Source organism: Coregonus lavaretus, assembly GCF_964263955.1.
Source record: "Coregonus lavaretus genome assembly, chromosome: 17".
Classification (NCBI taxonomy): Eukaryota; Metazoa; Chordata; class Actinopteri; order Salmoniformes; family Salmonidae; genus Coregonus; species Coregonus lavaretus.
This window is the reverse complement of record NC_140004.1, coordinates 41,454,958-41,475,258: the sequence shown is the minus strand read 5'-3', so window position 1 is coordinate 41,475,258 and position 20,301 is coordinate 41,454,958. Positions and strand designations below refer to the sequence as shown.

The 20,301-nt window shown below is 44.3% G+C and overlaps 2 protein-coding genes across 2 annotated transcripts; one reads left to right on the top strand and one right to left on the bottom strand.

Moving 5' to 3' along the window:
• Positions 1 to 7,007: 7,007 nt before the first annotated feature.
• LOC311145146 (replication factor C subunit 5-like) lies at positions 7,008 to 17,404 on the bottom strand. The gene is made up of 11 exons (XM_084181344.1): positions 17,232 to 17,404; positions 16,892 to 16,956; positions 15,078 to 15,214; positions 14,760 to 14,839; positions 14,450 to 14,523; positions 13,184 to 13,343; positions 12,607 to 12,688; positions 10,372 to 10,501; positions 9,640 to 9,717; positions 7,544 to 7,598; positions 7,008 to 7,379 (listed from the first exon to the last, which is right to left on the bottom strand). Exons 1-11 carry the CDS (start codon positions 17,276 to 17,278, stop codon positions 7,280 to 7,282), a joined length of 1,008 nt encoding a protein of 335 aa, XP_084037470.1. The 5' UTR covers positions 17,279 to 17,404; the 3' UTR covers positions 7,008 to 7,279.
• A 108-nt stretch (positions 17,405 to 17,512) lies between these two features.
• On the top strand, positions 17,513 to 18,486 carry LOC311145151 (uncharacterized protein). Its single transcript, XM_084181350.1, has one exon. It carries the CDS (start codon positions 17,576 to 17,578, stop codon positions 18,068 to 18,070), a length of 495 nt encoding a protein of 164 aa, XP_084037476.1. The 5' UTR covers positions 17,513 to 17,575; the 3' UTR covers positions 18,071 to 18,486.
• The last annotated feature ends 1,815 nt before the right edge of the window (positions 18,487 to 20,301 follow it).

Here is a 20,301-nt window from a genome sequence, read left to right as displayed (position 1 = left end):
ACAGATTATTTCACTTATAATTCACTGTATCACATTTACATTTACATTTAAGTAATTTAGCAGATGCTCTTATCCAGAGCGACTTACAAATTGGTGCATTCAACTTAGGATAGCCAGTGGGACAACCACATCTTGATCACAGTAAGTACACTTCTTCAAACAAGCAGCTGTGAGCAAAGTCAGTGCAATTAGGGACAACTACATCTCGATCACAATAAGTACATTTCTTTAAACAAATCCATGCTAGCAGGTGAAATAAGTCAGGTGTTAGTTTAGACAAAAGAGAGTGATAGTAAAGGGGGGGGGGTAGAAGGATTACTATTATACTATTCCAGGTGTTCCTTAAAGAGGTAGGGTTTCAAGTGTCTCCGGAAGGTGGTCAGTGACTCCGCTGTCCTTGCGTCGTGGGGGAGCTTGTTCCACCATTGGGGTGCCAGAGCAGCGAATAGCTTTGACTGGCTGAGCGGGAACTGTGCTTCCGTAGAGGTAGGGGGGCTAGCAGGCCAGAGGTGGATGAACGTAGTGCCCTCGTTTGGGTGTTGGGTCTATATCAGAGCCAGAAGGTAAGGAGGTGCCGTTCCCCTCACAGCTCTGTAGGCAAGCACCATGGTTTTGTAGTAGACGCGAGCTTCAACTGGAAGCCAGTGGTGTGTGCGTAGGAGAGGGGTGACGTGAGAGAACTTGGGAAGGTTGAACACCAGACGGGCTGCAGCGTTCTGGATAAGTTGCAGGGGTTTAATGGCACAGGCAGGGAGCCCAGCCAACAGCGAGTTGCAGTAATCCAGACGGGAGATGACAAGTGCCTGGATTAGGACCTGTGCCAATTTCTGTGTAAGGTAGGGTCGTACTCTGCGAATGTTGTAGAGCATGAACCTGCAGGATCGGGTCACCACTTTGATGTTAACAGAGAATGACAGGGTGTTGTCCAGGGTCACGCCAAGGTTCTTTGTACTCTGGGAGGAGGACACAATGGAGTTGTCAACCGTGATTGCGAGATCATGGAGAGGGCAGTCCTTCCCCGGGAGGAAGAGCAGCTCCGTCTTGCCGAGGTTCAGCTTGAGGTGGTGATCCGACATCCACACTGATATGTCTGCCAGACATGCAGAGATGCGATACGCCACCTGGTTATCAGAAGGGGGAAAGGAGAGCAATGATAGGAGAGACCATGTGAGGATATGACAGAGCCAAGTGACTTGGTGTATAGAGAGAATAGGAGAGGGCCTAGAACTGAGCCCTGGGGGACCCCAGTGGTGAGAGCACGTGGTGCGGAGACAGATTCTCGCCACGCCACCTGGTAGGAGCGACCTGTCAGGTAGGACGGAATCCAAGAGTGAGCAGCGCCGGAGATGCCCAACTCGGAGAGGGTGGAGAGGAGGATCTGATGTTTCACAGTATCAAAGGCAGCAGATAGGTCTAGAAGGATAAAAGCAGAAGAGAGAGTTAGCTTTGGCAGTGCGGAGAGCCTCTGTGACACAGAGAAGAGCAGTCTCAGTTGAATGACCAGTCTTGAAACCTGACTGGTTAGGATCAAGAAGGTCATTCTGAGAGAGATAGCAGGAGAGTTGGCTAGAGACGGCACGCTCAAGAGTTTTGGAGAGAAAAGAAAGAAGGGATACTGGTCTGTAGTTGTTGATAGTGTAGGTTTTTTGAGGAGGGGTGCAACTCTCGCTCTCTTGAAGACAGAAGGGACATAGCCAGCGGTCAAGGATGAGTAGATGAGCGAGGTGAGGTAAGGGAGAAGGTCTCCGGAAATGGTCTGGAGAAGAGAGGAGGGGATAGGGTCAAGCAGGCAGGTTGTTGGGCGGCCGGCCGTCACAAGTCGCAAGATTTCATCTGGAGAGAGAGGGGAGAAAGAAGTCAAAGCATAGGGTAGGGCAGTGTGAGCCGGACCAGCGCTGTCATTTGACTTAATAAATGAGGATCGGATGTCGTCAACCTTCTTTTCAAAATGGTTGACGAAGTCATCCACAGAGAGGGAGGAGGGAGGGGGAGGAGGAGGAGGATTCAGCAGAGGTGGCAAAGAGCTTCCTAGGGTTAGAGGCAGAGGCTTGAAATTTAGGGTGGTAGAAAGTGGCCTTAGCAGCAGAAACAGAGGAAGAAAAAGTAGAGAGGAGGGAGTGAAAAGATGACAGGTCCGCAGGGAGTCTAGTTTTCCTCAATTTCCGCTCGGCTGCCCGGAGCCCTGTTCTGTGAGCTCGCAATGAGTCGTCAAGCCACGGAGCAGGAGGGGAGGACCGAGCCGGCCGGGAGGATAAAGTCACCCATAACAGTGAGGGGTGAGCCATCCTCAGGAAAGGAACTTATCAAGGCATCAAGCTCATTGATGAACTCTCCAAGGGAACCTGGAGGGCGATAAATGACAAGGATGTTAAGCTTGAATGGGCTAGTGACTGTGACAGCATGGAATTCAAATGAGGAGATAGACCGATGGGTCAGGGGGAAAAGAGAGAATGCCCACTTGGGAGAGATGAGGATTCCTGTGCCACCGCCGCGCTGACCAGATGCTCTCGGGGTATGCGAGAACACATGATCAGACGAGGGAAGAGCAGTAGGAGTGGCAGTGTTTTCTGTGGTAATCCATGTTTCCGTCAGCGCCAAGAAGTAGAGAGACTGGAGGGTAGCATAGGCTGAGATGAACTCTGCCTTGTTGGCCGCAGAATGGCAGTTCCAGAGGCTGCCGGAGACCTGGAACTCCACGTGGGTCGTGCGCGCAGGGACCACCAGATTAGAGTGGTAGCAGCCACGCGGTGTGAAGCGTTTGTATGGCCTGTGCAGAGAGGAGAGAACAGGGATAGACAGACACATAGTTGACAGGCTACAGAAAAGGCTACAATAATGCAAAAGAGATCGGAATGAAATTAACTAAACATCTGGGGAAGCGAGAGAGCGGGGCCTCCCTCGACTAACTCCCGCAGAACAACTTGGCAGAACTGTTTTTGTTTCAGGGACAGTCTTCGTTTTGGGGACAGCTGCCGCTGAACAAAGAGGTTGTGCTAATAACACCAAGCTAATTGCCTAGCACAAGTGTAGCCACTCCCCCTCCTATTGAGTTGTAATCTGCAGAGAACAAAAGAAGTGGCTGGACCTGCGTCCAGTGTGAATGAGTAGCAATCGCTTCTTAAGCAGACTGGGTAGCTTACTAACTATGACAGACAGACACAATTCCAGTGGGTCAGAAGTTTACATACACTAAGTTGACTGTGCCTTTAAACAGCTTGGAAAATTCCAGAAAACGATGTCATGGCTTTAGAAGCTTCTGATAGGCTAATTGACATCATTTGAGTCAATTGGAGGTGTACCTGTGGATGTATTTTAAGGCCTACCTTCAAACTCAGTGCCTCTTTGCTTGACATCATGGGAAAATCAAAAGAAATCAGCCAATACCTCCACAAGTCTGGTTCATCCTTGGGAGAAATTTCCAAACGCCTGAAGGTACCACGTTCATCTGTACAAACAATAGTATGCAAGTATAAACACCATGGGACCACGCAGCCGTCATTCCGCTCAGGAAGGAGACGCGTTCTGTCTCCTAGAGATTAATGTACTTTGGTGCGAAAAGTGCAAATCAATCCCAGAACAACAGCAAAGGACCTTGTGAAGATGCTGGAGGAAACGGGTACAAAAGTATCTATATCCACAGTAAAACTAGTCCTATATTGACATAACCTGAAAGGCCGCTCAGCAAGGAAGAAGCCACTGCTCCAAAACCGCCATAAAAAAGCCAGACTACGGTTTGCAACTGCACATGGGGACAAAGATCGTACTTTTTGGAGAAATGTCCTCTGGTCTGATGAAACAAAAATAGAACTGTTTGGCCATAATGACCATCGTTATGTTTGGAGGAAAAAGGGGGAAGGCTTGCAAGCCTTAGAACACCATCCCAACCGTGAAGCATGGGGGTGGCAGCATCATGCTGTGGGGGTGCTTTGCTGCAGGAGGGACTGGTGCACTTCACAAAATAGATGGCATCATGAGGAAGGAAAATGATGTGGATATATTGAAGCAACATATCAAGACATCAGTCAGGAAGTTAAAGCTTGGTCGCAAATGGGTCTTCCAAATGGACAATGACCCCAAGCATACTTCCAAAGTTGTGTCAAAATGGCTTAAGGACAACAAAGTCAAGGTATTGGAGTGGCCATCACAAAGCCCTGACCTCAATCCTATAGAAAATGTGTGGGCAGAACTGAAAAAGCGTGTGCTAGCAAGGAGGCCTACAAACCTGACTCAGTTACACCAGCTCTGTCAGGAGGAATGGGCCGAAATTCACCCAACTTATTGTGGGAAGCTTGTGGAAGGCTACCCGAAACGTTTGACCCAAGTTAAACAATTTAAAGGCAATGCTACCAAATACTAATTGAGTGTATGTACACTTCTGACCCACTGGGAATGAGATGAAAAAAATAAAAGCTGAAATAAATCATTCTCTCTACTATTATTCTGACATTTCACATTCTTAAAATAAAGTGGTGATCCTAAATGACCTAAGACAGGGAATCTTTACTAGGATTAAATGTCAGGAATTGTGAAAAACGGAGTTTAAATGTATTTGGCTAAGGTGTATGTAAACTTCCGACTTCAACTGTAGGTGTTCCTTTTGTCCAGGTGGGAAAGGGCAGTGTGGACTGCGATTGAGATTGCGTCATCTGTGGATCTGTTGGGGCGGTATGCAAATTGGAGTGGGTCTAGGGTTTCTGGGATGATGGTGTTGATGTTAGCCATGACCAGCCTTTCAAAGCACTTCATGGCTACCGACGTGAGTGCTACGGGCGGTAGTCATTTAGACAGGTTACCTTCGCTTTCTTGGGCACAGGGACTATGGTGGTCTGCTTGAAACATGTAGGTATTACAGACTCGGTCAGGGAGAGGTTGAAAATGTCAGTGAAGACACTTGCCAGTTGGTCCACGCATGCTCTGAGTACACGTCCTGGTAATCCATCTGGCCCCGCGGCCTTGTGAATGTTGACCTTTTTAAAGGTCTTGCTCACATCGGCTATGGAGAGCGTGATCACACAGTTGTCCGGAACAGCTGGTGCTCTCATGCATGCTTCAGTGTTGCTTGCCTCAAAGCGAGCAAAAAAGGTATTTAGCTCTTCTGGTAGGCTATCGTCACTGGGCAGCTCGCAGGTGGATTTACCTTTGTAGTCCGTAATAGTTTGTAAGCCCTGCCACGTCCGACGACCGTGAGAGCCGGTGTAGTAGGATTCAATTTTAGTCCTGTATTGACGCTTAGCCTGTTTGACTGCTTCTGGCCACTGGGCTGGACAACGGAGTCATCAAGATATGGGATGTTGCAACTGGTGGGACATTTTGCTGTGTTTGTTATGGAATCAAGGCTAACGTTTCATTTGACGATAGCACTTTTCATTTAACCGTTATTTTGAATAGATTATCCCTCGGTTTGACCTCAAAGGACATGAGGGTATTGCGAGGGACCTGGTCTTCACTCCCAAAGGAAAGCTCACCCTGGTATCTACCTTTCCAGATAAAACCTTAAGGATATAGCATTTAACCCAGAAAGGTCAGCCATTTTTATATCTAAAAAAATATATTCAGCCAGAGCTTTTCTCTGTTTATCTCTTTTTTAATTGTCTGTCTAAGTTCATGGATATTTTTATTGCACATGGAAATAATCTTAAACATCTCTATACTTACCTGCTTCTCTGCCTTCCATAGGTACAAAAATAGCCACGTGTCCTCACTGGCTACAAGGACTAGTGTCTCACCAGACTGCAGCATGATGGCATCCCGTCGGCAGGTTTAACATAGTTAGACCCCATGACCAATATTTCGAGAAAAATGACAATTCTGTCCAAACGCTTCTGATAAAGTTTGTAAGTACAGCGCACTCCTCTTATAGAGATAACGTCCATGCAGGACAATTTTATAACTTGAATAACTGTCTCACTCTCATTAGAATGACTTGATACAAACAAGTTTTAGATACATACATCCAAACTCTGTCAAGCCTGGATGTAATCAACTATGAATTATGAGGGTAGTTGAGTAATAACGATGGAGAGGGTCAAGGTGTACATCACATATCTCCATTCTTTTACATTGTTCATGTGCCCATCTGCCTTGAGTACACATTTCTGCTATCATCTCAATAGTCTGAAGGAGCTTCTGTTGAGATGCACCTCCAATATCCTCTGCTTGTTGTTGCAGGACCAGAGATGGCCATGTGAGGTTCTGGAGGGTACCCAGGGCCATGCCTAGCCTGTACCCCTGCACCACTCTGTCTCCACCCACCAGGTGGAGGCCCTTCCCATCCCACGCAGGATCCTGGAGTTCCTCACCTACAGAGAGAGACATGCCGGACTGCGCCAAAACACAATGCTCCATCTGAGGAAAAATTTATGAGTTTGGGGAATAATGAGAGAATACTTATTGGCTTCCATTTGAAATGATTTTCAGTTGTTTGGAAGTATTGAATAACTAATGATAGCACAGTCAAGGGAGGAGAGCTCATTATTTGCCTCTGTTTGGAAAGCATAACAAAATGGTGGGAACAGTCTGACAGAAGTCACGGGACTTTCTAGGGCCCTGTGTGGATGCATCTTTCACTCCGACCTTCTCTGAAGTTAGAGTTGATCTAACATGGTTGGATAGGTGAAGGCAAGGGTTCTACTTTGTGGTTTAGACTAAATCAGTCATGTCCGATCAACTAGTTGTCCAAGGAAATCTCTCAGGATGTCAAAATGCTAATGCAACTGGATGCAAATAGCTAGTGATCATACTCAAACATACAACTGAACTCTTAAAAGCCTTGAATCCTAACATTATTCAAGTTAATTTACATAAATGTAATGGAAATGACTTATCAAGAATGACCAATATATATTTTTGTGCTAGATGTATATTGTACAATATATAACTATTATAGCGTGTATTGTTATTTAATGTACATTTGCTGAGAGTAAATCTAAAGTTTGCATTGTGTGCAGTAAATTGGTCTATTGAAACCTTATTCCATGACTTTCGGACAGTCTACAAGACACTAGATTACATAAGAAACCATTTTATTTAAGAGACAAGCGATATCAAATGTACATACAGACAGGAATATTGAGCAGACAAGCACATGTATTTTTTTTGTGAACAACAGGGTATGCAGGCCTTTAATTCCAACCTAGCACTAACACACCCAACTCAACTAATCATGGTCTTGACCAGCCAATGTATAAATGGCATCAGGTGTGTTAGTGCTGGGCTGGAATAAAATCCTGTACACCCTGTAGCTCTCCAGGACCATGGTAGGTGCCTGAGGGCCACTGGTCTAGGCGGCCTCATTGACCACGATGTCTCTCACTGCCTGGAAAGCTGCCACCATCGAACTCAATTGGATCTTCTCACTGGTTCCCGAGGCCAGCCGGTACCTAGAAGAGGAAGAAAAGACATCATCAAATAAGTGTACCATATTAGTCATCCTAATTTACATTGAAGTCATTCAGCAGACGCTGTTATCCAGAGGGACTTACGATCAGTAAGGTATACAATTTGATGGGTATATAACCACCATACTGAAGATATGCGCACTTACTCAATGTCTGCCAACTTGATAAGCAAGCCCATCCGAATGGCAGGAGGGAAGTCCACTGTAAGAAATCAACAAACATGGTTATTATACAGCACAGAAGTGTATCAAATCTCTCAAAACATGCATCATAAAATGAACTGTTGTAACGACGTTAATGCCGTGGCATTGATCTTAGAGCTGAGTCGACCCCCCAAGACCTGGTCCACACCGTCTGACCAGGAAGGACTCCTTATCCTTCCAATCTGCATCTACAATCTTCAATCAACACAGGACTGAGGCGTCGACCAATCTCCACAAGTCACAGGAGGAGACCTCTCCATGGGGGGAGGAAGATCCTCATTCTTCTTCAATGGCTTCACCTCACACCAGGAAGTCACCCAGCTAAGAAAAAAAACCTTCTTCCTCATCTTCCTCCTTTTCAAAATGAGATTACAGACTACTGCCAAATGGCCACAGTTTGAATGTCAAAGGAATTAGCATCGGTGGAGGCTTCCCCAAATGGTTCCCAATCAATTGAAGACCCTTACGTTTGCACGACAAAGAGATGTTGCAGAGTGTAGACCCTGGTCGACACCAAGGGACCGGACTGCTACAGTGAAAGGACACTAAAACTTACAAAAACCTTAAAATTCTATTTTACCCAAGGATACAGTGGCCAAGAGTATTTCTGATATCCAGTGTAACAAAATGATTGTGTAATTATGCTACAGTATGTCTTTCACTTTGCTTTTTTTGATAATGAATTTCAGATAGTTTCAAGCAATCATTAATTTGACATTATTACCATGTCAATGTTAGTATCTATGGAACCACAAGGAAATGACATGAACATTGAAACAGCGTCTGCTAAAGTACAGACAGTTATGGACATAATTTGTTATGAACAGAACCTAACTCCGCCTTCTTTCACACTTGGACTCAAGTGGGTGTGACTGAGCTGGAGCTCGGCCAATCAGACTTCAACAGATAAATAAGTATACAAGCTGATTGCATTGGTGTTAATCTTATTACCTTTACATTTACATTTTAGTCATTTAGCAGACGCTCTTATCCAGAGCGACTTACATGAGCAATTAGGGTTAAGTGCCTTGCTTAAGGGCACATCGACAGATTTTTCACCTAGTCGGCTTGGGGATTAGAACCAGCGACCTTTCGGTTACTGGCACAACGCTCTTACCCACTAAGCTACCTGCCGCTCTTCTATGTATCGATTAATGAACTGCAGTTTTTATTCCTAATGCTAATAGATCATTAGATTTGATGAAGTACCACAGACAAGATATTCTCTCCAAACTCCTTTTGCCAAGCAGCTACAGGTAACCGAATGCGTTGCTAAAATCACTATCCCATTTCTGTATTCCATTCAGGAAACCCCATTATTTTATTCTGTATCATTTTACCATTATATAAGGAGTGACATCTCTAAAATACACCACAGAAGTGTACCAAATCCCTCAAAAAATATATAAATCACATCATAAAATTAACAGGTATCAATCCTATAATTCAAAGGCCCTCTATGGTAACCCCTGATGAATCTGCCAAGACAGCTTAGTGAAAACAGAAACACATAACCTCAGAAATAAGAAAACAGGCAATCTAAACCAAATCTAAAAACGTTGCAGTAGTGATGCGTGCCACACTAACATTGGAAAGCCATTCATTCTACAATGAGAACACTGGCAGCCATGGCAGCCATGGCAACCGCGAGGGGTCTCCCGGGAAACCAGAGGAAGAAAACATCACTATGCAGATGGTGTCAAATTCAGACCTAGTAGCATTCCTCTTATATACTGTGCTGTGCGAAGTCTGTTCAGAATATATCTACCAAATATACAATAATAAATATATACCGGTATATATATATATATATATATTAACAGTAAGCTAAGCCCTGCCAGACAATATTTTTTTTAAAGTCCATAATCTAGTATATAATTCACACAATTAACACATTTTCTAAATACAGCTTCAGACTTTGGGGATACAGTGATTCTGCCTGTGATGCAATACCATACAGTATGGAAATGCACAAGTCTGAAATACACAGTATCTCTAAAACCACTGCATTGTACAGGTTTACTGCCTCCAGTCCTTACCTCTGTGTATCAGTAGATGGACCTCAGTCAGAATGTCATGCAGGGCTAGGCCTTTCAGCGTCTTCAGCTGAAGAATCTCTATGGATCAGAAGCTAAGGAACATCTCTCAAATATCAAGGATGGGATTTGTCCTTCAGTATAATTCCTGGAATTCATGATTTCCTGACATGATCCTCTATATATCCATACATACCAGAAACTGACATACAGTGTCATCACCTAGCCAACATTCAGATGTTCTGTTGTCCTGATCCCATATAGGGGTGAGATTCTTCCTGATTAAAATCAGGAATTTGTGCTTTTCTGACATGATCCTCTATTCATAGGGTACATCACTGAAATTTACTTTCTATACCGACCTAATAACATCACTTGAAAATACACCACAGCAAGGCATTCAGAGCCACTTCCTAGAAGAGGTAGACGCTGCTGAGCACAAGGTGTCCTCATATACCACATATTGGAGATACTGTGCTAATTTGAGATGGCTATTTAGCTATTTCTAGATAATGCAGTAATGTATGTAGATATCATACATTGGCGATATTGTGTTATTTGAAAGAGCTGCTTTGGCAATACATAAACATACCATTGTGGGGGGAAAAACAAGCCATTTGGTTGTTGAAGAGAGTAGGCTAAACATAACTTGTGGTAATAGATATGGCTGTAATACATATGGTTGTAATATATATGTCTGTAATACATATGGCTGTGAGAGAGAATAAAGGATACGGTTGTAAGCGGAGGTGAAATCCTTGTTTAGGGACCAGTCCAGGATGTTGGCTATATCTGATCGTAGTGGGTGACCAGTGCAGGTGTAAACATTATCCTCTGTGACCTTCCCATATGCCATGCTGGTGCTCTGAGAAATACATGGGAAAGGAATCAGTCAGTCATTAGAAATAACAAAAAGAAATCCACCGTAATTAGTGTACTCAGAATCTGTCTAACATGGTCAATACTAGTGATGGGCACCGATATGGAAAGTTGATATCAGTTGCAGTTTTTTAAGCGATATACACTGAACCAAAATATAAACGCAACATGTAGTGTTGGTCCCATGTTTCATGAGCTGAAATAAAAGATCCCAGAAATGTTCCATATGCACAAAAAGCTTATTTCTCTCAATCTTTGTGCACAAATGTTTTTACATGGCCTCCCGAGTGGCGCAGTGGTCTAAGGCACTGCATCGCAGTGCTAGCTGTGCCACTAGAGATCCTGGTTTTAATCCAGGCTCTGTTGTAGCTGGCCGCGAACGGGAGACCCATGGGGCGGCGCATAATTGGCCCTGCATCGTCCAGGGTAGGGGAGGGAATGGCCGGCAGGGATGTAGCTCAGTTGGTAGAGCATGGCGTTTGCAACGCCAGGGTTGTGGGTTCAATTCCCACAGGGGGGCCAGTATCAAAAATAAAATAATGTATGCACTCACTAACTGTAAGTCGCTCTGGATAAGAGCGTCTGCTAAATTACTAAAATGTAAAATGTACATCCCTGTTAGTGAGCATTTCTCCTTTGCCAAGATAACCCATCTACCTGACAGGTGTGGCATATCAAGAAGCTGATTAAACAGCATGATCATTACATAGGTGCACCTTGTGCTGGGGACAATAAAAGGCCACTCTATAATGTGCAGTTTTGTCACACAACACAATGCCACAGATGTCTTAAGTTTTGAGGGAGTGTGCAATTGGCATGCTGACTACAGGAATGTCCATTAAAGCTGATGCCAGATAATTTAAAATGTTCATAAGCCGCCCCCAGCGTTGTTTTAGAGAATTGTGCAGTATGTCCATTCTGGCCTCACAACCACAGACCCGTGTATGGCGTTGTGTGGGCGAGCAGTTTGCTGATGTCAACGTTGTGAACAGAGTGCCCCATAGTGGCGGTGGGGTTACGGTATGGGCAGGCATAAGCTACGGAGAACGAACACAATTGCATTTTATCAATGGCAATTTGAATGCACAGAGACACCGTGACGAGATCCTGAGGCCCATTGTCGTGCCATTCATCCTCCGCCATCACTTCATGTTTCTGCACAATAATGCATGACCTCATGTCGCAAGGATCTGTACACAGTTCCTGGAAGCTGAAAATGTTCCAGTTCTTCCATGGCCTGCATACTCACCAGACATGTCACCCATTGAGCATGTTTGGGATGCTCTGGATCGACGCGTACGACAGCGTGTCCCAGTTCCTGCCAATATCCAGCAACTTCGCACAGCCATTGAAGAGGAGTGGGACAACATTCCACAGGCCACAATCAACAGCCTGATCAACTCTATGCAAAGGTGATGTGTCGCACTGCATGAGGCAAATGGTGGTCACACCAGATACTGACTTGTTTTCGCATGAGGCAAATGGTGGTCACACCAGATACTGACTGTTTCTGATCCACACCCCTACCTTTAAAAAAAAAGGTATCTGTGACCAACAGATGCTTATCTGTATTCCCAGTCATGTGAAATCCATAGATTAGGGCCTAATTAACTTATTTCAATTGACTGATTTCCTTATATGAACTGTAACTCAGTAAAATCTTTGAAATTGTTGCATGTTGCGTTTATATTTTTGTTCAGTATAGATATGTTTTTTATCAAGAACATTGCATCTGTGTTCATCTTCTGTTAACTTCCAAGGCTTTGTGAAATCCCATTGGGCCAGGTGTGAATGTCCTGGGGGCCTGAACCTACCTAACCACTTTGAATACAATCAACTATTATTCAGCAGGCCAATAAGTATGCTAAATTGAGAGCCTGTGAGAAGGTCAGTTTAATGCCTACAGGAACAGTCATGTAATATATAGTGTACCAAACGATATATAGTGTACCAAACGATATCATATCGAATTAGCGATTTTGATGCCCACCACTAGTCAATACACTAATACATTTAGACCAGCAATAAAAACTCAACACTGTGATGCAATGAACTACATTTAGCTACACACAGGTAATATGTTTTCCATACCTGCAGTATGTTGAGGGATCTTCTCATGTCTCCTGATGAGAGGGTCACAATAGCTTTCATTCCATCTGGAGTTACATCAATGCTGCAGGGACGAGAGCAGACATACATACATATCTGAATAAAAAGCAATAATAAAGCCCAGCAGACATTAGTCTCGAGTAAGTTTCAAGTTTTATTTCACACATGCACAAGTACAGTGAAATGCTTAACTTGCAAGCCCTTCCCAACAGTGCAGTATTCAATATCAAAACAGTATAACAAAAAAACAGAAGATATAAGAGGAAGAACAATACATACAATGCCAGTACCAAATTCCTTGAGGAACAGAGTGATCTACCCTCTGGAGCCCCCACCACCAGGCCTCTCACCTCTCCCACCACCAGGCCTCTCACCTCTCCCACCACCAGGCCTCTCACCTCTCCCACCACCAGGCCTCTCACCTCTCCCACCACCAGGCCTCTCACCTCTCCCACCACCAGGCCTCTCACCTCTCCCACCACCAGGCCTCTCACCTCTCCCACCACCAGGCCTCTCACCTCTCCCACCACCAGAACCATTAACTCCTGAGCCCCTTCACCTCTCCTGCTGGATAACAAACTCCAGCCTGGGTATCATCTGGTCCTGAGACAGGGGTCCGAAGCGGAACCTGGTGCAGCGAGACTGCAGGGCCGGGATGATCTTCGAAAGGTAGTTACAGATCAGACAGAACCTGGTGTTCTCTGTGTACTTCTCAATAACTGCAGGAGAGGAAGAGAGAGATAGGAGTAGAGAGACCGGGAGTGAGAAATGGATGTCAATAATTTGACGATCATTTACATTTTAGTCATTTAGCAGACGCTCTTATCCAGAGCGACTTACAGTTAGTGAGTGCATACATTTTCATACTGGCCCCCCGTGGGCATCAAACCCACAACCCTGGCGTTGCAAGCGCCATGCTCTACCAACTGACCTACATGGGACAGTGGGCATACACTCATTAAAATGTAGTAGGGGTGTAACGATTCGTTTTAACAACGATTCGATTTGTATCACGATTCGTGGTTGTCGATACGATTCAAGGACGATATTGGTTCATTTAGAACGATACGATCCGAAACGATTCAGTGACTTGAAATCGATTCAGTAACCTTTTAGCCAAAAATTCAACCAGTGTGACTGAAATAAATACCTGGATACTGGACAGTGCAGGTGAAGTTTCCTAGATTCCTGTTTCTTGTAAGGACCGCAATGGTGGCTTGATAATTTCTCGCTCGTCGGCTTCTTCTCTGTCGTCCGCCATGCTATGTTTTGTTGTCTTTGCGCCTTTGCGCTGCTGCTGGCGCGGGGCGATCACGTCACGGATAGGCAGACTGAATCGAGTAATGTTTAAAGCCTTTATCATTAAAAGTGCTAAGAAAAAACATCCATATAAAGTCTGACGTGCTTAAATCCAATGGGTTATTTCCTAGTATCGATACAATCGATTTATTACACTTTAAAACGATGTTAGATTGATATATGTTGTCCAAAAGGCCAACTCGCCGAGCACAGATCGATGTAGTTGGATCATAGGAATATAAATCGATACATCGATGTAGTAGATGGATCGTTACACCCCTAAAATGTAGAAAATAAAACTTGAACTGTTAAATCAATGGCATCTATTACAAGCAATTGCAACACATTAATATTCTAAATAATCAGGCGGTACCCCTCCCAAATGCATTCAACATTTGCTTGTTGTCTCATGTCCCATTTTACAGTAAGCAGATCTTTTCATCAGTGAGAATTACTGGTTAGCACGCAGGCAGCTCATTTGGCCAGTTGGTACACAGCAGGTGAGCCACTCAAAACAGATGGTTACCTCGCCGCAATGCATTCTGGGCATCCCTGGTCATGGCATCAGCCTCATCCAGGATCACCAACTTGAAACCCTTCCTGTAAGACAAAGATGAATAAATAAACACTAATTTTGTCAATTGAAGTCAGGGTTGTCTGTGACACGCAGACGTCCAATCCTCTTTTGCGTTTCCTTGTCCTCACTGAAAAGACTGGGAACCTCATTGCAATATGGTAGACAACTACTGGTAGCTAAGAGACCTGCTTCTCTACAAATACAGACCTTTCAGTGACCGCAAGGAAACATTTTGTAGTATTATTCATTATTGTCATACTTGAATATGGTCCTGGTGCTGGCAAAACTCAGGATGGGTCCTCGTACAACATCGATACCTCTGTCGTCTGACGCATTAAGCTGAAAATAAATAAATGCATGCATTACCATGTAAGAAGAACAATAATATGTTATGATAACACATACGTTGGAGCATAACCTTGATGCACCCGAGAACAGTTATGTATGCTGCACACTAACATTGAATGTTAAGAATCAATCTTGCTCACTGGAAAACATAACAACCCTCAAGTGCAGTGTTATGAGCAGAGCATTTCTCTTTGATAATTCTACATCTCAGTGCTGAGTTGGTGCATACCTCCAGGACCATAGCGTTGAACTCCTTCTCCTTGTAGAGCTGCTTGGCAGAGGCTAAAACAGTAGATGTTTTCCCTGTGCCTGGGGGTCCATAGAATAGGAGATGTGGCAGCCTGTCCTCACTGATAAATTTCTGGACTGAAAAGAGAAGAGGATTGGTTATGACAAATATGTTGTTACATATGCACTCATGCAACAAAAAAAACACAACTATAGTTCATTTGAGCATGAAAACATTATTTTTAATACATTCACTGGTCATGGCTCACATCAACAGCATCATCACGGATACCCTAGACCCACTCCAATTCGCATACCGCCCCAACAGATCCACAGATGACGCAATCTCAATCGCACTCCACACTGCCCTTTCCCACCTGGACAAAAGGAACACCTATGTGAGAATGCTGTTCATTGACTACAGCTCAGCGTTCAACACCATAGTGCCCACAAAGCTCATCACTAAGCTAAGGACCCTGGGACTAAACACCTCCCTCTGCAACTGGATCTTGGACTTCCTGACGGGCCGCCACCAGGTGGTAAGGGTAGGCAACAACACGTCTGCCACGCTGATCCTCAACACTGGGGCCCCTCAGGGGTGCGTGCTTAGTCCCCTCCTGTACTCCTTGTTCACCTAAGACTGCGTGGCCAAACACGACTCCAACACCTTCATTAAGTTTGTTGACGACACAACAGTGGTAGGCCTGATTACTGACAACGACGAGACAGCCTATAGGGAGGAGGTCAGAGACCTGGCCGTGTGGTGCCAGGACAACAACCTCTCCTTCAATGTGAGCAAGACAAAGGAGCTGATCGTGGACTACAGGAAAAGGAGGGCCAAACAGGCCCTCCATTCACATCGACGGGGCTGTAGTGGAGCGGGTCGAGAGTTTCAAGTTCCTTGGTGTCCACATCACCAACGAACTATAATGGTCCAAACACACCAAGACAGTCGTGAAGAGGGCACTACAACACCTTTTCTCCCTCAAGAGACTGAAAAGATTTGGCATGGGTCCCCAGATCCTCAAAAAGTTATACAGCTGCACCATCGAGAGCATCCTGACCGGTTGCATCACCGCCTGGTATGGCAACTGCTCGGCATCTGACCGTAAGGCGCTACAGAGGGTAGTGCGTACAGCCCAGTACATCACTGGAGACAAGGTTCCTGCCATCCAGGACCTATATACTAGGCGGTCAGAGGAAAGGCCAAAAAAATTGTCAAAGACTCCAGTCACCTAAGTCATAGACTGTTCTCTCTGCTACCGCACAGCAAGCGGTACCGGCGCGGCAAGTCTAGGACCAAAAGGCTCCTTAACAGTTTCTACCCCCAAGCCATTAGACTGCTGAACAATTAATCAAATGGCCACCAGGACTATTTACATTGACCCCCCCTCCCCTCCATTTGTTTTTACACTGCTGCTACCCGCTGTCTATTATCTATGTATAGTCACTTTACCCCTACCTACATGTACAAATTACCTCGACTAACCTGTACCTCTGCACATTGACTCGGTACCGGTACCCCCTGTATATAGCCTCGTTATTGTTATTGTGTTACTTTTTATATATTTTTTTACTTTAGTTGATTTGGTAAATATTTTCTTAACTCTTTCTTGAACTGCATTGTTGGTTAAGGGCGTGTAAGTAAGCATTTCACTGTAAGGTCTACACCGGTTGTATTCGGCGCATGTGACAAATAAAGTTTGATTTGACCATACATTTGAAATGAATTGTTGTTGGAATGGATAAGGGTCAGGTTTTCTACATGAGCAGTTCCATCCCTGTTGTTCCAAAGACTGAAAAAAACATACTTACTGGTGCTTAATATGTCCTTGTGAGAAATCAAGTCATCTAGGGTCTGTGGCCTGTATTTCTCAACCCTAAAATAAAAATATAAGATGTCAGACAGCATCGGCGCATGCGTAGCTACATTGGAAGCAGGGACGAGGTGGTGGGATGTCCATGAACATACAAGACAACTAAAATACACATCACTTTGCTACACCGTATATAGGCAAGGGAAACATATTAACACAATGATTGAAGTTCGGCGAGCTAATTAAGCCCGCTAACGTAGCTAGGTAGCTTGCTTGCTGGCAACAAATAAGCTAGTTAGCTAGCATCTGACACCGGCTAGCTAGTGGAATCAATTTACCAGGGCAAATTTCTTGACTGCAACGGTATCTTGCTAGTCGATGCCATTTGAATCGATTCAATATTTTCTCCAAATGAACGTGTTCATTGACATACAAAACAGCGCTTCTTTTCACGCTCTAATCTGCAGCATTTCCTTGGCGCGCTTTACCTCAACAAAACGTGCTTTACGTCACGATACACTGTTTACGGCAGGTTTGCAACCAATCGCATCCATTGTTTTACTGTGGGCGGAGTCAAATTACTCTTTATAATATTTCGCGGCATGCTACCATTTCCTTTTCCGTCGACGTTCCTCTCCAAGCAGCAGCTCTTTCTGGTTCTGTCCGCAAAAGACAAAGAAACATGTCCGACGAAGGAAAACTTTTCGTCGGTGGCCTGAGCTTCGACACCACAGAGCAATCTCTTGCAGAAGCGTTCTCCAAGTACGGGAACATCTCCAAATGTGATGTCATCATGGACAGAGAAACAGGAAGGCCTCGTGGATTCGGCTTCGTAAAGTACGACAATCCCGAGGATGCGAAGGACGCTATGGATGCAATGAACGGCCAGTCTCTCGACGGCAGAACCATCCGTGTGAACGAGGCAGGCCAGGGCGGTGGTGGCGGTCGTGGAGGTGGCGGTGGATACAGAGGTTCCCGAGGTGGCGGTGGATACGGCGGTGGAGGTGGCGGTGGATATGGTGGAGGCGAGAGGAGTTACGGTGGTGGCGGAGGAGGCCGCAGTTATGGCGAAGATCGGGGCTACGGAGGTGGTGGCGGATACAGGAGTGGTGGTGGTGGCGGCGGTGGAGGCCGAGGCGGATACTCCTCCGGTGGCGGATACAGGGACAATCAATAGGTTGGGCCCATGAAGGCTACGGAGACCGTTCTAGGCCGGGGATCCTACAGAGACTGCTAGCTACAACAGTTAACGTTATGCTGCACACGAGTAAACTCCGATTCAAGATCATCCCTTGGCTGGCTGTATTTAAAAGATGCGCTCCTCAAGAAATGTCCACGTGTTGTTGTTGACCGGATGACTTTTGTAGTCCTATTCTGTGTTTAATTAGCTAAGTTAGCTTGCTAGCTAGCTCGAGCGTCTTTCAATTTAGCCACGTGTGTCGGCCATTCATTTACAAACCATGTGAAAAGTTCATGTTCTCTTGCCCGATAACATTCCACCTTTGTACTTTCTGTTCTTTGTCTCCTCAACATTATTTTTTGTGTCAATTTTGGCTTTATGGAACCTATTAAACGATTTCTTTGGAAAAACAACTTCTCCTCAAGTTATTAGTGAACTAACATTTGTCATGCCGTATCATCAATCCATGAAAACGCGGTAATTTAAGATGAATGATTCGGGTTTGTGTTGAATTCTGCCTAAGGCCTTTAAACGCGGGATTCCGCAGTCGAAACTACAAAGCCACCCCACCCCCTCAGTACAAACTGCAGGATCGGTCTGGGGCGATGTAACACTTAAATTAATAGACTGCTGCAAGGACTGACCCATTAAATCTGATTTGTTTTAAACCATGAGCATATAGTTGGTTCACAAACACGAGTTAAAAAACATTTGTGGTAAACTCGTGAGGCATAACGTTAAGTTATATTCAAGAGTCGATGGGTACATATCAGTTTACAAGTCAAAATGTATGTCGCAACTCCAAATTGCCCCTTAAGACTAACGTGTTTTCGTGTGTCGAAAATCTTCATTAAAGACATTCGGCAGAAGTAAATTCATCCACAAACACGAATATAATAGTATGTATATAGCTAGCTATCTTTATTGACCGCGTTTTCACGAGTTTTATGCATTTGATGGTACGGGAATGGATACGGAAGTAAAGCGGAAGCGGGCGTTACTTTCGCACCAGTGTGAAAAATGGTTTCCACTAGAGAGCACAGCCACGATGTCAAACTATATACGCTATATCGTGAAGGCTCATGAACAACAGTAGCGTTTTGGTCATAATTTAGGTGTAAGGTTAGCAGTGTGGTTAAGGGAAGACTTGGGTTTAACACATTTTAAGAAGATACATTGTAGAAATATGCATGATTTATGACTTTGCCTGTGGTAACAAGTGACGACCGTGTAATATCAAGAGGGCATACGTAATTTTTCAGTTACACAATAACGAATGGCAAAAACATGGCGAAGGCAGATACCAAGCCAGTCGTTTAGTTGTCAATTTAAATATTTATACTCTAATGCCAAAACAAAGGCTTTTAAAATTAAGAAATGAATCCCTTATTGGTAGCATACGCAGTTTTGCAGATGTTATCGCAGGTGCAGCGAAATGATTATGTTTCGAGCTCCAACAGTGCAGCAATATCTAGCAATTCAATAACAATACACACATAATCCAAAAGTAAAAATAAATACATAAGAAATTAAGACATCAAAACGAGCAATATCTGAGTAGAATATAAATATATGAATGTGAATGGTGTGTGTGGACAGTATATGAATAGAAAGGGTGTGTGTACAGCAGTAGTTATATAGGATGAGCCATGACTAGAATACAGTATATACATATAAAGTGGGTAAAACAGTATGTCAACTTTATTAATGTGACTCTATGTACATAGGGCAGCAGTCTCTAAGGTGCAGGGTAGAGTACCAGGTGGTAGCCGGCTAGTGACCATGTCTAAGGTTCAGGACAGGGTACTGGATTGCCTGATGGGAAAAGTAACCCCCATGATTGATTTTTCTAAATTGTTATTTTAGTTGTTGTCCATCATTGTTTTTTCGGACAAATAAGTAAACTCTACTGCCATTTGGATTGCATAGAGAGGTAGGTATCAGAATAGTATTTTGGGAAAACCTGACTCTATTGCTCTCTTGGGAAATACATGCAAATGTAGCTTTTAATAGCACTTTCCAAGAAAACATGCTCTGCTTAACAAAAAGTCTGAGTTACATTTGTATACATGTCGTTTTTAATATTTAAAAACAACAACTAAATACCTAAATGAAGTGTTAGAGCATGTCAGATATCATGTCTACACTAAATGAGACAAAATTGGGTGCCACAAATCATAACAAAGAGAATGGTTGTTTTATTGTCGGTTTTGTCAGAGTATTGTAGG